The 13,190-nt window shown below is 45.3% G+C and overlaps 1 protein-coding gene and 1 long non-coding RNA gene across 3 annotated transcripts in view; one reads left to right on the forward strand and one right to left on the reverse strand.

The window, feature by feature from the left end:
• Window positions 1-1,206, reverse strand: part of USO1 (USO1 vesicle transport factor) — a 90,708-nt gene extending 89,502 nt beyond the window's left edge. For both annotated transcript variants that reach the window (XM_055313107.1, XM_055313108.1), the window contains exon 1: window positions 932-1,206. In XM_055313107.1, the coding sequence (XP_055169082.1) occupies window positions 932-997 (66 nt within the window). In that variant the 5' untranslated portion in view covers window positions 998-1,206. The remainder of the gene's footprint in view (window positions 1-931) is intronic.
• Window positions 1,207-1,365: 159 nt separating this feature from the next.
• The window catches only part of LOC129501791 (uncharacterized), a 46,790-nt gene continuing 34,965 nt past the window's right edge, over window positions 1,366-13,190 (forward strand). Inside the window, exons 1-2 of the long non-coding RNA XR_008662815.1 lie at window positions 1,366-1,578; window positions 2,655-2,785. This is a non-coding gene — a long non-coding RNA (uncharacterized LOC129501791). The remainder of the gene's footprint in view (window positions 1,579-2,654; window positions 2,786-13,190) is intronic.

The following is a 13,190-nucleotide window of genomic DNA, read 5'->3' on the forward strand; positions in this document are numbered from 1 at the left end:
ATGACTACTGCCCAAAGTTCACCTTTAAAAGGTCATGCTTTGTCACTTTCCTGTATATCTAAAATTATTCTCAATTAGCTTATTTTTGAAATGTCACATGCACTCATTTCTAATAGAAAGTAACCAAACTTCAAAATAAATTTATCTTAAACCTAACGCTGAACCAACTATCAAACACTGTTCTCAGTGGCTAACAGGTTTTTAACGTGACGCTGCAAATCGTGTTGCCAAGGGTTCAGACTTCTGAATCGGGTGAGTATAAGGGAAAGTCAGGGATGAGTCCCACAGCAGTTTGAGCGCGAAATACACCTGCAAGTCCAAGCGAGCACTTCCCAAATGGTATATAGTTGGAGGAGCCCGAAAAGCGAGGCCTGAACTAACTGCACCTGGCAGAACGATTTCCCCCCAGGTGAAGGGACGGGAGCCGGGGGCTTTGTGCCCCCAAACTATCGTTTCATTCTTAGCCACATGCTTCCGTCAACAGCTGGGTTTCAGAGCTTCCTGCCATCTTCCCCCATGACCCGCTGCAGGCTGCGGCGGAGCGGGTAGCGCTTTAGGTTCCTGTCGGCCTGTGGAGACAGGCGAGAGGGGGCAAAGGCCCGCGCGGCCCCGAGGGGCACAGGAGACAGGTCGAGCCACCCGTGCCCAGGATCGAGCCCTTCCCGGGCGGGACCTACGACCCTCCACGCCGGGCCTGCAGAGCTCTGGGGCGCGGCCGCTGCCCCCCGGGCCGAAACGCCGCGCTGGGGGCTGTGCTGGGGGCGTAAGGAGCAGCTCGGGGGCTCCAGGAGAGAAAGGGCGGCCAAGGGAGGGCCGGGCATGTGGACTCCCAGCCACGGTGGGGCGCGGAAGTCGCCGCCAAGGCCCCGAGCCGCCCGTCCCGCCCCTGCCGAACCCGTCCCAGGTCCCGGACCCATCGCGCTCCTCTCACCGTCTCTGCTTCTGTGTGCTGGGGTCCGGCGCTCTGACCCCCCATCACCCCGCGGAGGAAATTCATCTTTCGCTCAGCCACCGGCTCCGCAGGCCCCCCCGGGAAAGAAAAGGCAACTTTCCCCGGCCTCGGCAGCGCCCGGCCCCCAGGCCCGCACTCCGCACTCCCCGGCCGGCCACCGACGCCTCCCACTCAGGGGCCGCTCCGGCGTCCTAAGCCCGGAAACAGCCGCGGCCGCCGGTCTGAATGCGCGTGCGCGGGGACGTGGCGTTACGTGGCGGCCGAGGGGCGCAGGCGACGGGGGCAATGGAGGCGAGAGGAGGCCCGTAGCCCGTACCCAAGCCCGCCCACTGCGCAGGTCCCGCCTCCCTCGGCGGGGACACGCCCCCGGCCCCGGCCCCGGCCCCGGCCCCGGCCCCGGCCCCGGCCCCGGCCCCGCCCGCCGCCGGTCGGTCCCGCCGGTCGGTCCTGCGGCCCCGCCCCCCGCGCGGTCGAGGCCCGGCCCCGCCCCGCAGGCCGCAGGGGGTTGCGGTGGCGCGTTCAGGCTTGCGGGGCGCTGCTTTGTCGCCGGGGGGGCTTGCTGCTGCCGAGCCTGGGCTCGTATTCTGTTGAGTCGAAAGTGAAATTTTACGTCGGCGACGTTGCAGGTAAGGGTCCCGGCCCCTGGGGGGTTCGTTTGATTTTGCGGTCTAGCAACGCGAGCCTTAGGGCCTTCTGAGCCTCGTAAGTCGCATTTCTTTACAGGCTTTGTTTAGTGGTAAACGAGGGTGCGAGAGCCCCCTCACTCCATTGCCGCCGGGGGGCGCGTTTTTCGGTTCTTGCTCTTCAGACCCGTTACAAAAGGAGTTCCTAGATCTTAACACCAGGTACTCCGCTATTTTCAGATGCTGTGAAGTTGAAATCGATCGAACCCTGCATTTAGTTCATTAGAGAAAATGCATTGATCTGTAGTGTCATTTTGGCGGCTAATTACGTAATATTTTGTTATTACTTCTCAACCCCTGCATTTTCAGTGTTTTTTTTAAACATGAAAAATGTCGTTTTTTTTCCAAAATGGTATGCCCTGCCCCTTTCGAAATGAGATTGCCCAGGCGGCTACACCTGCTTCTGGAGTAGCCTTGTAAATTTCTTGAGCGCGGGGCCGAGTTAGCTTACTAATCCATACACCTCTTCACTTGGATCCCCTACAGGTCTCGAATTCAGCATTTAAAACTGAACTCATCATCTTCCCCAGCCTACATTAAAGGGGGGGGGGGAGAGAGAGAAATCAATATGCTTCTTTGTGCCTTACCACTCTCAACAGTACCACTAGCCAAATAATTGCCTAAGCTAGAAGGAGGACACTGGGAGGAATCTTATGTTCTGGATTTCTCACCCACCTGTCCAGTATTCAAGCTCTTTCATTTCTATTTATAGAATATTTCTCAAACAGGTCCTATGCTCTTCATCCTTGCTGCCTTTGACATAGCTTATGTTCTCATCATTTTTCACCAAGATTATAGCAGTAGCTTTCTAACTAGTTTGTCTGCGTTCAAGCCCTGGCTTCTGTCCAGTCCAGCCTCCAGTCCAGTCACCCTTGGATGAGCCTAACAATGACAAAACATCTGTCCGTGTAGGCACTCTTCTTAAAATCTTCCCGTGGTTGTCCATCTGCTCCATAATAAAATCTAGTCTCTGTAGCTTGGTATACAGACCTGTTATGTTCTGGCTCCTATCTTTCCAGCTCCTGCCTCCCCCACGTACTCTGGAATTTTGACGGGATATGCCCTTCCCCTCCCACCTCCTCATCAAGGAAACTACTGATTCCTTAAGATTTAACTCTGGCACCATCTGAAAGCTTTCCCTGAAATTCAGGTACCTATGTCTATGCTACCACTTTGCAGTTGTTAGTATGTGGAAAGCACTCAATAAATGCTTGTGAAGCCTACTGTTTAAGGGCAGGACTATGTTATTTATTCATTTTTGTATCTTCATATTTTGGCGCTGGCATAAAAGGTGATATTGATGGATAAATGAAGAAGACATTGTGTATATTTGAATATTTTGCTGAGGAGGAGGATCCTTTTTTCGTCTCTGGGGTGGAATTGTAGATAACATATATCACCTAGGCTCTAGCGAAAGTTCCTTTCCTACTGCCAAGATATTAATTCAGCACGGGTGACTTGGAGAATGGTTGGGATCATACTGCCCCAAATCCTGTGCACTAAGCATTGTCTTCTGCTTTAAAACTGGACACTTGACATTTAATTCAGACATTTTCCATGGGGGTATTTGTTGCAACCTTAAAAAAGTGACCAATAAACACTCAGCATTGTTATTACCAAGTAATGTGTGTAAAGAATCACTCAGTCCCTAAGCCCCACCCCTTCCTGATGAGCTTCTCACCTTCCTCCTGTGCCTCACTCAATCCCCATCATCTGCATTGGGGCCCATGGATTTCTACTACATGGATTCTTTCCTTTTTTTTTTTTTTTTTTAAGGGAATTTATTTATTTATTCATGAGAGACACACAGAGAGAGGCAGAGACACAGGCAGAGGGAGAAGCAGGCTCCGTGAACAGAGCCTGATGCAGTACTCAGTCGATCCCAAGATTCCAGGATCACGTCCTGGGCCGAAGGCAGCCGCTCAACTGCTGAGCCACCCAGGCATCCCTACGTGTATTCTTTCCTAATAAAGCAAACAAACAAAAATAGTGCCTGACATTTTAGCTAAATAAATTCCTTGAAGGCACCAACCTGGTCAAAGTGCCCTGCTTTGTTTTAAACTGGTGAGTAGCTCAGTAACAGCGTATGAATTTTCCTTCCAGTTGATCTGTTTTCTTCCCTAACAGGATCCCCCTGGCAGGAAGGACTGTGGACAGGAGGGATGGACAGTTGAGTCCAGAGAAGGTGAAGATAGAGCCCTCAACCCCCCCCCCCGCCCCCCCTGACCTCATAGTCTTGCCTCTCTTGGTGTCTGGCAAGGGGTGGAGCTGCTCACCACTTCCAGTCTCAAGAGGAAGCAGAGGGTTCAATGGCTACTTTGTCCCTCATTTGGGGTCTGAAAGAGGAGCAGAGGCATCATGACTAAGGAATAGCCAGCCATGAAATGGACTCGTTATTTAAGAGAAAGAGAGTTACAAGTGAATGTACTTTCACTAATTTTATAGAGAAAAGTCAGGGACCATGTCTTGTGCCTGTTTGTAACTTTTAATCATTTAGTAGAATTCCTTTAATACGATAGATGTTCGCAAACCGTTTCTTTAAATAAAGGAAAAGAAAACATGTAAAAATCCTGACCACCTGACTTAGGCCATTATGCTTCAGAATTTCATAAATCTAAATGTCTGGGATAAGAATGCCAAAAATCCTTATAAAACATGTAATAAAAATTTTTAACTTGGGTGAATAAAAGTGATTTCTCTTTAAGCCAAACCTGATAACAAAGCAACTAACAAAATTTGAAATTCATTTTTAAAATTGCATCCTCACAATCCCCTACTTCAGTGTCTCTTCAGTGGCCCACTTTCCCCATCCTTTCTTACTTTCTAGTGGCAAACTCAACAAAGCAATGAAATATAATTGCACAAGATTGTGTTTTGGTTGGGAAGATGGTAGTGCGGTGGAGTATTGTTACCTGCTTAGAAAGGTGAGATAATTTGTATTTGAAATACACCATACACAGATCTCTAAAAACTGCAAAATCAGTGTCCAGAAACATTGTTTTTGTTTTTTTTTTTTTAAGTCAGCTCTACGCACCACATGGGGCTCAAGTCATGACCCTGAGATCAAGAGTCACACGCTCTACCCACTTAGCCAGCCAGATGCCCCCAAATATTGTTGATACAATTATGCATTACTATCCATTAACCAAACATACAGAAAGATAAATTACTAATGATGAAGCAGCTATTGAAATTCATAACCAATCAGGGATCCCTGGGTGGCTCAGCGGTTTAGTGCCTGCCTTCGGCCCAGGGCGTGATCCTGGAGTTCCCGGATCGAGTCCCACGTCGGGCTCCCTGCATGGAGCCTGCTTCTCCCTCTGCCTGTGTCTCTGCCTCTCTCTCTGTGTCTCTCATGAATAAATAAATAAAATTTTTAATAATAGTAATAATAACATTAAATACATAGGTGGTGTGCCTTATTTACCAGTCTCTGTCTATTAAAAGTGTTTTGCATAAAATACTTTACTTGATCCTCACAACAACCTTATGAGATGGGTAGTGATAGTAGATGGTGAAACAGGCAGAGCATTATTTGCCTGATACCCTACAGCCAGGAAGTGGCAGAGCTAAGACATAAGTCTGAGATATGGCTCCAAAGCCTGTGCTGTTAGATACTATGCTATCCAGACTCTTCTGCACCCATGGCAACCATCATGCACTAGGTAGAAATATGGCCTACAAGTCCCTATATAATCTGACCTGTTATATAGGGTTATCCCTATATCCCCTGATATAGGGTTATCCCCTCTGTTATCCCCCTGACCTCATCTTCTGCTGCATTCCCTCCACTCCAGGCACACTAGCATCTTGTTTCTGAAACTTAACTCCCTCTTTCCCTTGTTCTTTTCCTGTATTGGGGATGCTTGCTACTCCAATTCTCTGGAGGAATGGCTTGCTCCTTCACCTGTTTGATTAGGTATGCTCAAGCGTTACCCAGGTCTCTCCTGACTATTTTAAGTTACAGTTTCCTCATACTCCTTCTCCCTCTGCTCTGCTTATTTTTCTCTGTAGCACTTGCCAGTCTGATACATTATTTTCCCATATGTATTATTTTCCTATATTTCATCAGCTATAAGGTACCATTAAGTGTCCCTCAGAGAAGGAAAAAAATTAAACCGTGCCAATTGTCTGATGCATCTACCACAAGATGCATCCCAACTTCAGGTTTCACAAAATGTGAAAAGATGTTCATTGTAGGACTAATGGAGTATAGTATATATTTTACATCTTTATCTTGTTTATTATCTATCTCCTCATTGCCAGCAGAATGGGAACCCCTAAGGGCCGTAATTTTAGTCCTTTTGTGAAATGTTTTATCCTCAGTGCTTAGCACAGTGTCTAACACATAATAAGCACTTGGTAACTCTAATGGGTGAATGAACTCCCCAGATGAAGAGATTCCTGCTTTCAGCCTGTGTGCAGGGAGCAGAAATTCTGCAACGTTGCTAAGCGTTGCATGGTGGCCGGACTTAATAGAGTCTGCATCGGGGTCCTCAGAAAATTTTATTAACATGCTAATTTTAGTTTATGAATATTTTGTTGGCCGTTAATGACTAACTTAATAATTAATGTTTAGTCATATGTAAAAGTAAATGTTGTGTGGGAGGAAGAATTTATATTTTTAGGACTAGATGTCAGCCCACTGGGAGAACCATCTCAACCTCCAAATGGCCAGCTTACCTTGCTTGGAGATTCACACTGATGAAATGGTTTTCTTCTCTTTCCTCCACTCCTCCTCCTCCTCCTCCTCCTCCACTCCTCCTCCTTCTTCCCTTCCTCCTCCTTTTTCTTTTTTTTTTTTTTTTTTTTTTTTTTTTTTTTTAAATTTTTATTTATTTATGATAGTCACACACACACAGAGAGAGAGAGAGAGGCAGAGACACAGGCAGAGGGAGAAGCAGGCTCCATGCACCGGGAGCCCGATGTGGGACTTGATCCCGGGTCTCCAGGATCGCGCCCTGGGCCAAAGGCAGGCGCCAAACCACTGCGCCACCCAGGGATCCCCCTCCTCCTTTTTCTAAGACAGGTAATGTATTCACATGGTTAAAATAAAAAGTACCAAAAAGTGTATAGTAAAAAGTTCCCCTGGTATATTCCGTGGCCACCCAGAAAATCAATGGAAACTGTTCTTGTTTATCCTTTTAGATATACAAATATGTATATTTAATATCTCTTTCTCTTTTTTTAAAAAAATAACATAGATAAGGGACGCCTGGGTGGCTCAGCGGTTGAGCTTCTGCCATTGGCTCAAGGTGTGACCCCAGGGTCCCCACGTGGAGCCTGCTTCTCCCTCTGCCTGTGTCTCTGCCTCTCTCTCTCTCTGTGTCTCATGAATAAATAAATCTTTTAAAAAATTAAAATAATAATAATAACATAGATAAATGTAGCACATTGTATATACTGTCCTATACCTTTTTCCCATTTAATGTATCTTGGAGATTGTTCCACATCAATATATAGAGGGTGGTACATATCTTCAACCTTTCTTATTGTGTTCTGTGAAGTGCCTTTCAAAATATGTTTTTATTTTTTATTTTTTTAAGATTGTATTTCTTTATTAAGAGAGAACAAGTATAAGCAAGGGGAGGGGCAGAGAGAGAAGGTGAAGCAGACTCTCTGCTCAGCAGGGAGCCTGATGCGGGGCTCCATCCCAGGACTCTGGGATCATGACCTGACCCCAAGACAGATGCTTAACTGACTGAGCCACCTAGGTGCCCCTCAAAATACTTTTTAAAGTCCTAAGAATTCATGGGACACCTGGGTAGCTCAGCGGTTGAGCGTCTGTGTTAGGCTCAGGGCATGATCCCAGGGTCCCAGAATCAAGTTCCACATCAGGCTCCCTGTATGGAGCCTGCTTCTTCCTCTGCCTGTGTCTCTGCCTCTCTTTCTTCATGAATAAATAAATAAAATCTTGAAAAAAAAATAATAGAGTCCTAAGAGTTCCTAAGGAGATGAGGGTGCAAGAAAGAAGGTTCTGGGACCCCATCCTGTTCCATTCTATCGATTTCATTTGTTTACATTGCTGATTTCATTTGAACAAAAAGATTGAGAGGCTAAAATTTTGGATGGCCACCTCTCTTAGGGGATGTGAAATGTGATCAAGGCATGGACTCACAATAGTCAAGGAGCCTCACATGCTCTAGAGTCTAGGGTTCAAATTCCTGCCCTACCTGTTAAGAAAGGAAATAAAGGTGGCTGTTAGGATTTTATTAGAGAATATCTTTAACATGCTTAATAATTTAATACCAGAGGGGCCCCTGGGTGGCACAGTTGAGCATCCAACTCTTGGTTTCGGCTCCAGTAGTGATCTCGGGGTCTGAAATCGAGGCCCAGTTGAGATCTGCTAGAGTTTCTCTCTCCCTTTCCCTCTATGCCTCCCCACACTCACTTTCCCCTGTGCTTTTTCTCTCTAAAATACATGAATCTTAAAGAAAAAAAAAAAAACACTTCAATACCTGAAACAGTTACGTACTCAATAAAAGTTAGAAGGGACAGCCAGATCACCTTTGGTATGTATTAGCATTTTCTTAAAAACCAAACATGTAAAGATAGTACTTAACTGAAAGTATATTGGCTGATGTTACTGGAATGTCTGTTACTTCAGATATAGCTTGATCTGGGGCATCAAGACAATGTCCCCAGGATCTGGGCTTTCTCTGTTTCTGGGCTCTGCTGTTTTTATCTGTTTCTTTCTCTGGCTCCTTACAGGGCAAGATGCCTGTCAGCCCTATAATTTCCCAGGTCCAAGTTCATCAAGGAAGACTCCTAACCTCTCTCATGACTCACTGCATCTGGCTGAGTCATGCACCCATGTGTTGGGCCAGTTTCTGTAGCCCAGTGTGTGAGATGCACTGATTGGCCTTGATTCACACACCCACCTCTAAAATCAGCAGTGAGAGTCCTCAGTTCACCTCAAATCGTAAGGCATAAGAACAGGGGAACAGGGACTTTATTCAAAGGAAATCTGGAATACTATGCCAGGGGAAAGTTTATCAGGGTAGAAAAAACAATAGATGCTCACTGTATGCCCTAATGGACTTGACTGCCAATTTTTTTTTGAAAAAAATTTTTTTTCCAGCAATGCTACTAGCATATTGCTAGCCTCAGTTCTGTTGCTTTGCAAAAGGTTCAAAAGATCATGTTGCATTATTTAATAAAAGTTATTTTACACTGCATTGTATTTCTGTCTACAAGCAAAGCTGTAGCTTTACTCTTAAAAAAAAAAAAAAAACTATGGTCCAGTGTGTTTTCATTTTTAAGAAAATACAATAAAGAGAATTGCTTACTTAGGAAACATCTAAATTGGGAAATCCCATTTTCCGTTCCAAAGGACTTTTTATAAAACTATGGAGGGACAGATTTATCAGATCCAGGACTCAGCACTCTTGCCTGCTGTGGAAAATTTGCAGTGACCTCCCCGCCACACCCCCTCTCTTCCAGCTAGCTGAACAGGCAGGTCTTGAATAGCCAGGATGGGTTTTTACTGTCCCAGGCTCTAGCTAGACCAAATCCTTTGAAGTTCACGATACTGGCTGATGCCAAGATTCCATGGAAGCTTAAGATGGTTTATTATGGAGTCGCTGTCACCTCCACCAGCAATCCATGATCCCAGAGCAAATTGCAGCTGACCTGTTTGATTTGCCTGAGTCTGTGGCCCAAGTGAGTATGTGTGAGGGGTTGGGATGTCAGGGGACTCTGTAGGGTGTCTCTTGAGATCCGAGTACAGTCTGTGAAGGCAGATTGGGCCTCCGGGCCAGCAGGATGGTTAGCTTACCTGGACCAGAACTTTTCAAAGCCAGCCCACACCTCCAAGTCCATTCTTTCCCCAATTCCAGCCCTTTAATGAAGTTGAATAAAGTTGCCAATGGCCTGTGGTTGATGAATACACCACATGTAATTGGGGTGGGCTCAGTAACTTGCAGATATTAGTTGAAGGGACCAGCACTGAAATAGGCAGATTGTTTGAGAAAAGAAGAGGGAGTTGGGTGAGGATATAATTCTCTGCCAGCAGCTCAGGTGTCTATTGCAGAGAAATGGAAGCTAAGATCATGAGCACCAAGAGGCAAAGAAGAGAAGTCTTCTGTTTGGCTTGACCATTGCCTGATGCTGCCTTGGTGGGATCTCATAAACACCACAATAGTTGTAGGTAGTATAAAGAGCTAGAAGAGCTGCAGCTTGCTCTCCCACCACTCTCTATACACACATGGCTTTTCCAGGGCAGGACCACAGCCTATTGGACTGAAGTGCCCCAGACCCAAGTCCAAAAACTGCTCTCTCTCTCCTAGGTATGTGAATAGTGACTTGTAAATAGCTCAGAGTCCAAGGTTCTAATAGGTAATGGCCTCAGCCAATCTCTTTCCTGTGAGGGCCCTGCTATCTAGGTCTGGTTAGATATCTAGTATCTGGGTCAGAGCAAAATGACTATCCTGGTATTTTGGTACTTACTTCATGGTATAATAAGTTTCAAGATCCTTGTTTTTAAAAAGTTCACAATTTACACCTTTTAAAACAAATCAATAAAACTACACATTCAACACATTTCCTTTTAATAGAGGTGAGCAATTCCAAGCTTTGCTGTGTCCTTGCACACCTGGCAAGGATTCAGTGCCTTTTTGCAGTGTTAGCTCCCTTGCCTGCCTGGAGCTTTTAGAATCTCATCCTCTGGATTGCTGCTCAGCTCCCTAGATTAGATTTTCCCTGCCAATCCGGGAAGGATGGTCTCTCCCTTGGGATTCTCTTCCCCAGAAGAATGAGCCACTTTGCTCATAGAGCCTTTCTCTGGGAATCCGTATGCTCTCTCCCTCTTTTTGGGGGTGGGATGGGATGGGGAGCTGGGGTTGCAGGAGCTGACTGATAAAGAGAAACTGAGAAGGGTTTCTATGAAGGAGAGGAGGCAAAGAAGAGGAAGAGGGTAGAGTGGCAAGAGATCTGAGAAACTCAATGAAACTGCTGACTAATCTCTGCCACTAGAGTATTACACACACACAAACAGTTTTTTTCCCCCAGTACTTAAAATAGCTCGGCATAGCAAAATATTGAAAACAGTTGTGCTTGGATTCTTGAACTACTGATTCAGCAAACACTGAGTGAGTCTCTGTCCTCTGTGACAGGCGCCACTGTAGGTACTCTCCTGTGTGTGTATCACTCTGGAAGGCTAGAAATCCTTATCCTGTTTCACAGAGAGAAGCCTGGGCTTCATCATGGCGTAGGCCAGAAAGGCAAGGTTTGTTTGCAAACCTAGACAGACCTGGGTTTTCATTCTAGTCTTGCCACTTTTAAACAGTGTGGCCTTGGGCAAGTGATTTAACTTTGCTGTGTCAGTTGCAATGACCATGTGCTGCAACAACAGGAAACCCAAGAGTATCTTAAATTAGGAGGGAGGAAGAACAGGACTGGCACAGAGTAGCTCTAAGATGTCATCTGTTATCTGAGCTGGAATCTTTCTGCTCAGCTATCCTTGGCTTGAGGCCTTTTGTCTTTGTGGTTGCAAGCTAGCTGCTTCATCTCCAGCATGAAGATCTCCAGCATTGTATCCTTATTCTTTTTTTTATTTATTTATTTATTTATTTATTTATTTATTTATTTATTTATTTATTTATTTAATGATAGTCACAGAGAGAGAGAGAGAGAGAGAGAGGCAGAGACACAGGCAGAGGGAGAAGCAGGCTCCATGCACCGGGAGCCTGATGTGGGATTCGATCCCGGGTCTCCAGGATCCCACCCTGGGCCAAAGGCAGGCGCCAAACCGCTGCGCCACCCAGGGATCCCTGTATCCTTATTCTAAAAAAAAAAAAAAAAAAAAAGGGCAAAGTTGAAGGGCAAAAAAAAAAAAAGATTCTTATAGTAAAGAAGGAAGAATAAACCCTGAAAAAACTTGCCAACCTAGGAGCATCATTGTAAAGATTAAATAATGCTTGTAAAACATCTACCAAGAAGCCAGTAACATGGTTAATACTTGAAAATACCCCTCCCCAACTTGTGGGGACAGGTTTTTTTTCTTCTTTTTTTTAATCCTTGTAGTCAGACATGTAATAAATAAACATAATAAATAGTCACTATGCCTAAGTTACCTTTTACTGGTTTGGAAATTCTATATTTCCATGAATATTTTGATATCCCTTCAGCTATACAACTAAGACTACTTCTATGCTATATTAGTCTACATGACTGTAAAATGGTTGGTTCTAGAACCCATTTACTAGGATAACATTATGAGTATATTAAATAACAACTTGGGCAGCCCAGGTGGCTCAGCGGTTTAGCGCCGCCTTCAGCCCAGGGAATGATCCTGGAGACCTGGGATGGAGTCCCACGTCGGGCTCCCTGCATGGAGCCTGCTTCTCCCTCTACCTGTGTCTCTGCCTCTCTCTCTCTATCTCTCATGAATAAATAAATAAAATCTTTTTTTAATAATAAATTTATTTTTTATTGGTGTTCAATTTACCAACATACAGAACAACACCCAGTGCTCATCCCGTCAAGTGTCCCCCTCCGTGCCCGTCACCCATTCACCCCCACCCCCCGCCCTCCTCCCCTTCCCCCACCCCTAGTTCGTTTCCCAGAGTTAGGAGTCTTCATGTTCTGTCTCCCTTTCTGATATTTCCCACACATTTCTTCTCCCTTCCCTTATATTCCCTTTCACTATTAATTATATCCCCAAATGAATGAGAACTTACACCGTTTGTCCTTCTCTGATTGACTTACTTCACTCAGCATAATACCCTCCAGTTCCATCCACGTTGAAGCAAATGGTGGGTATTTGTCGTTTCTAATGGCTGAGGAATATTCCATTGCATACATAGACCACATCTTCTTTATCCATTCATCTTTCGATGGGCACCGAGGCTCCTTCCACAGTTTGGCTATTGTGGACATTGCTGCTAGAAACATCGGGGTGCAGGTGTCCCGGCGTTTCATTGCATCTGAATCTTTGGGGTAAATCCCTAACAGTGCAATTGCTGGGTCGTAGGGCAGGTCTATTTTTAACTCTTTGAGGAACCTCCACACAGTTTTCCAGAGTGGCTGCACCAGTTCACATTCCCACCAACAGTGTAAGAGGGTTCCCTTTTCTCCGCATCCTCTCCAACATTTGTTGTTTCCTGCCTTGTTAATTTTCCTCATTCTCACTGGTGTGAGGTGGTATCTCATTGTGGTTTTGATTTGTATTGCCCTGATGGCAAGTGATGCAGAGCATTTTCTCATGTGCATGTTGGCCATGTCTATGTCTTCCTCTGTGAGATTTCTCTTCATGTCTTTTGCCCATTTCATGATTGGTTGTTTGTTTCTTTGGTGTTGAGTTTAATAAGTTCTTTATAGATTTTGGAAACTAGCCCTTTATCTGATATGTCATTTGCAAATATCTTCTCCCATTCTGTAGGTTGTCTTTGAGTTTTGTTGACTGTATCCTTTGCTGTGCAAAAGCTTCTTATCTTGATGAAGTCCCAATAGTTCATTTTTGCTTTTGTTTCTTTTGCCTTCGTGGATGTATCTTGCAAGAAGTTACTGTGGCCGAGTTCAAAAAGGGTGTTGCCTGTGTTCTCCTCTAGGATTTT

The sequence above is a fragment of the Nyctereutes procyonoides genome, unplaced genomic scaffold (assembly GCF_905146905.1).
Source record: "Nyctereutes procyonoides isolate TBG_1078 unplaced genomic scaffold, NYPRO_anot_genome, whole genome shotgun sequence".
NCBI classification, from domain to species: Eukaryota; Metazoa; Chordata; class Mammalia; order Carnivora; family Canidae; genus Nyctereutes; species Nyctereutes procyonoides.